General features: G+C 53.4%; 1 protein-coding gene across 1 annotated transcript; it reads right to left on the bottom strand.

Moving 5' to 3' along the window:
- Positions 1–272: 272 nt before the first annotated feature.
- Id4 (inhibitor of DNA binding 4) lies at positions 273–3,582 on the bottom strand. The gene is made up of 3 exons (XM_047559015.1): positions 2,715–3,582; positions 2,293–2,351; positions 273–1,741 (listed from the first exon to the last, which is right to left on the bottom strand). Exons 1-2 carry the CDS (start codon positions 3,153–3,155, stop codon positions 2,307–2,309), a joined length of 486 nt encoding a protein of 161 aa, XP_047414971.1. The 5' UTR covers positions 3,156–3,582; the 3' UTR covers positions 273–1,741; positions 2,293–2,306.
- Positions 3,583–4,327: the final 745 nt, after the last annotated feature.

Below are 4,327 nucleotides of genomic sequence, written 5' to 3'. Positions count from 1 at the left end.
TTATTCTTGCATAATCTGAAACAAATCCTTTCCTTTTAAAAATCAAACAGACCACGTTACACACAGTTGACTATTTACAAAGCACCCAATTAAATCCTACTTAATTCTCTCACTCTAACAATTCCATCTAACTGGTGTGTAAAGCACCCATCACATTAAATGCATAATGTTCTCAAACCCTGATGGTCCTATCTAACCTAGAAAATAATGCCTTCCTTGAAGAGAAGGGCCTTAAAAATAAGTTTTAAGGTTTTAAAGAAAGAGACCAGAAATCACAGTACAAGACGGATATATCTACTTTAATTTTCACATGTAAAAGTTACACATCACAAGAGATTGGACAGTAGCTTTGCGGTAACTGACATACCTATAGTGAAAATCATTTTTATAAAAAAATAATCTAGATGTGGTCATCAGAATTTTTGGTCTACTTAAGTTAATGTTTGAAGATCGACTTTTATCCCTGCTTGAAGGATTTGCCATTATGCCTTTTTTTTTCTCCCACTGTTAATATTCTTTGGAGGAAGGAAAGCAGAAAATGATCGTTTCCAAGAGTGTGTCCTTTGGTAGCAAGCAGAGAACATTTTTCATTTGAGTTAAATAATCTGTACAGATATGAAACTTCATGACATTATGCTTTAGTGTAAAATGAAGAGTGACAAGCAATTTTTTTTCACTTTGATAAAACAGATTTTGTAAACTCCTTAAGGATCCAAGCATTTCCCATCCTATATGTAGAATCATTCAGAATCCATTTGACCTCAGTTAAAAAACAAACACAAACACTTACTCTTTATATATTACACTATAAAACCCTGTACTTAAAAGTTGATAAGGTATATTTCCAACATGTACACTTCAAATACAAAGATTTCAATGTAGGTTAAAGAAAACACATTTGAATGGACTCAGAACAAGTTTATTTTGTGATTAAACATCGCATGCAGTCATGCAAGACCACTACCTATAACTGCTACTTCCGAGTCTACCATACTGGGCAAAACAAAAACAAATTAAAAGCCAGGCCAAACAGAAAAGACATTCAAGGTATCAAGAGCTCTGCAATCAAGCTGAAAAATAATTTTCCAAAAGAAATATTCCCACAGATTAAAAAAACACACACATAATATTTACAAAAAATATTTAATTAAAAATATCTTATAATTACAGCAGTCTATTAAAGCATATACTTTCTCACACTTATAGAACATCTCTATATATACATGGTATGAAATGTCACTCAGTTATCTATACAATATGTAACATTCTTGCAGGGAAAAGAAAGTTCCCTGCCCCGTTATAATCATCTATTTTAAACAATAGATGTAAAAAAAAAATATCTACAATGCTCTGGGGTATATTAGTAAAGCTTCCAAACAAAAATTGAGCTCCTTGGTCACAAAGTAGCCTTCTAAAGTCGGATTTACTCTTGATCTCCTATTTATCAGTCCTGTCACACTTAAGCTTAAGAGTTTAACTGCACCTCCAAAAAAACACAGAAATGTACAATTCACAGCGGTTATAAATGAAGAGACAAAAGAGAATACGTATGTAGAATGTTTATGGACGTGCAAAAAAAAAAAATGAAAGTTTTCTTTCCGTTCCTGTCCCTCTCTTGGAATGACGAGTGAAACGTTTCTAATTTGCTGATGTTTTCCTTTCCTCCGGTGGCTTTTCTCTAACTTCTGCTCTTCCCCCTCCCTCTCTAGAGCTCCTGGCTCGGGCTCAGGCGGCCGCACACCTGTGGAAGAGGAATGAATAGAGGGGTGTGTGAACCTTCCTGCTGCAGACTAACTGGCGCCACCGACCGAACTCAAGACGTGCTTGATCAACAACCCAAAACAAACCGCCAGGTCAGACAACACCGCAGCCCGCGGCCGGCCCGGCGCCCGGGAGGCAGCGCGGGCCTCTGGGAAGCCAGGAGCGCGTTCCTGCCCGCGTCCCTCTTTGTGGGTGTCAGACAGCGCCGGGGAGTCGGGGAGGCGTCCCCGCCCACGAGGGTGCCCTCCCTGCACCCCCAGCGAGGACAGGGCGAGCCTGATGGTCACCGGGAGAGACCCGGGGACGAAGGGGACGAGAGCTGACTAGTCTCCATTAAAGGGAAGCCCGGGTTCCAAAGCGATGTACAGGTTCGCTCGCTAACTGGGTGGCACGGAGAGAAAGTGTCCACTTCCTGGGGAGTTTACACTCAGCAACGCTGGGGCCAAGAACACCGCGGTGCCTGGCACCGGAAGCCCCCGGGGAAGGGCGTCTCTGACGATCTGCCACCCGAGATGGGAAATGCGCGCTCACCTGGACAGCGCGGCTCAGCGGCACAAAATGCTGTCGCCCTGCTTGTTCACCGATCCGGCCTGGAACAGCAACCGAACACCAAGGCAAAGGTTAGCAGGCGCAAACGACGCTCTCGGCATGGCTCTGGACGCGTCCTCCGACACCGAGCTGGCGCGCTGAGCCCCCACCCCAGTCTGCAGCCCCGGGAGACCCCTCCGCTGGACTTGACAGCACGGGAGGCGCGCAGCCCCGAGTCCTGCCCCGCGTGCTCTCCCGGACCCGCGCTTATCCAGCCAGCCCGCAGCAGGCGGTCCCAGGTGCCTGGGGCTGTCATTCTCGGCCGGACCGGCTCCGGGGAGAAAGAACGCCCGCTCCCGCCACCTTGCCACCACCCTCCTGCACCCTCCCGTGGCGTTCGCCCCAGCCACCACCGGGCCTCTCACCGGGTCGGTGTTGAGCGCAGTGAGCGGGGTCCGCGGTGGCGCCGCTGGACAAGACCCGGCCGGGTGGTGAGGCGGCGCGGGCGGTGGCGGCTGTCTCAGCAGAGCCGGGTGCGTCTCCAGCGCCAGCTGCAGGTCCAGGATGTAGTCGATAACGTGCTGCAGGATCTCCACTTTGCTGACTTTCTTGTTGGGCGGGATGGTGGGCACCAGCCTCCGCAGGCGACTATAGCAGTCGTTCATATCGCACTGCAGGCACAGCGCCGGCTCCTCGGCCGCCGCCTCGGCCGCCTTACAGCGTGCTGCCGCCGCCGCCGCCGCCGCGGCCGCAGAGCCGCCCAGGCTGTGGCCGTGCTCGGCCAGGCAGCGCAGCGCCAGCTCCCCGCCGCCGCAGCCCGACGGCGCCTTGCGGCCCGAGGGGCGCACCGGGCTCACCGCCTTCATCGCGCGCGCCCTGCGCCCTGTGCGAAAGGACCTGCTGCGGCGAGCGAGGGAGGGAGGGAGGTAGGCGAGCTCCGGTTGGCCCCCGCCTGCGGCCGGCTCCGCTCCCCTTGCCTTCGCGCCCGGCGCTCTCGGGGCGCCGCGACTCTCCCGGCGATCCCGAGCCCAACAATTGACGGAAGGGTCGCTCAGCTTTTGCGAGGGGATCGCTGCTCAGTGGGCGACACTTGGCCCGAACCAAAAGGCAAGAAAAATCGGAAGTACCAGTCGAAAAGTAGCCCACCCGGGCCCCCTCGTTACTCCCTTCGGAGCTGCGACTAAGCCGGATCGCCGCCGCCGCGCTCCCCTAGCCCGTAAGCTCCCCGCTCCCGGTACAGACCCACTACCGCGCCTCCTCCACCGCGCTCTCCCCCAGCCCGCCGCGCAGCTGTATTTATAGAGCCGCGCGCTCCGGGGGCGGGGCCAGCGCGCCGGCCGAGTCGCCGCGCGAGCCGAGCGGAGCTGGGCCCCGCGCGCAGGCGGGTGCGCGGAGGGAGGTGGCGAGGGTGGGGGCTTCGGGCGGTGCTGGGAGGCGGGGAGCCGGGCAACCCGAGTGGAGGGAGGGGTGCGGAGTCGGGAGTGGCCAGCCAATCAGGAGGGCAGTGCCACCTCAGGGAATGACGCTCGGGCCAATGGGAAGGGCACTCCATTCCGTCAACGCTGTGGGTCGGGGCTCTGAGAAAAGAGAGCAGGGTGGGAGTTGGGCCAGGCTGGTGTGTGCCCAAGGGAGGGGAAGAGAGAGAAGTTCCTGCGAAGAACTGCGGGAATGTGCGGCTGGAATTCGCTCTCCTCCCGCCTAGGCTGCCGAGCGAGCGCTGGGCCCTGCTCACGCTTACCCTGCTAGTCCTAACGGCGCGGCGCCCAGGGTCCCTCCGCCACCCATCACTCCATCCCCGGGATTCCAGTGCCTTAAGAAAGACGCGCTGTTCAAGAAGGCACGTCGTTCTGTGCCGTATTTTCCCTCCGTTTCATTATTCGCCTTTTCACAATCGCTGAAACCATAATGATGGAATGGAATGTGTAGCCTTCCGTCTTCTTTCTTTCTTTAAACGCTAAAGCTTAGTAAAAGAAAAAAGAATGCCGAATTGAATGCAGGTCTTTTTGCTGAAGGAACATATAAATAAAACAAAACCGTC

The sequence above is a fragment of the Sciurus carolinensis genome, chromosome 7 (genome assembly GCF_902686445.1).
Source record: "Sciurus carolinensis chromosome 7, mSciCar1.2, whole genome shotgun sequence".
Classification (NCBI taxonomy): domain Eukaryota; kingdom Metazoa; phylum Chordata; class Mammalia; order Rodentia; family Sciuridae; genus Sciurus; species Sciurus carolinensis.
The sequence above is the reverse complement of the archived record's forward strand: the minus strand, read 5'-3'. Positions and strand labels throughout refer to the sequence as shown.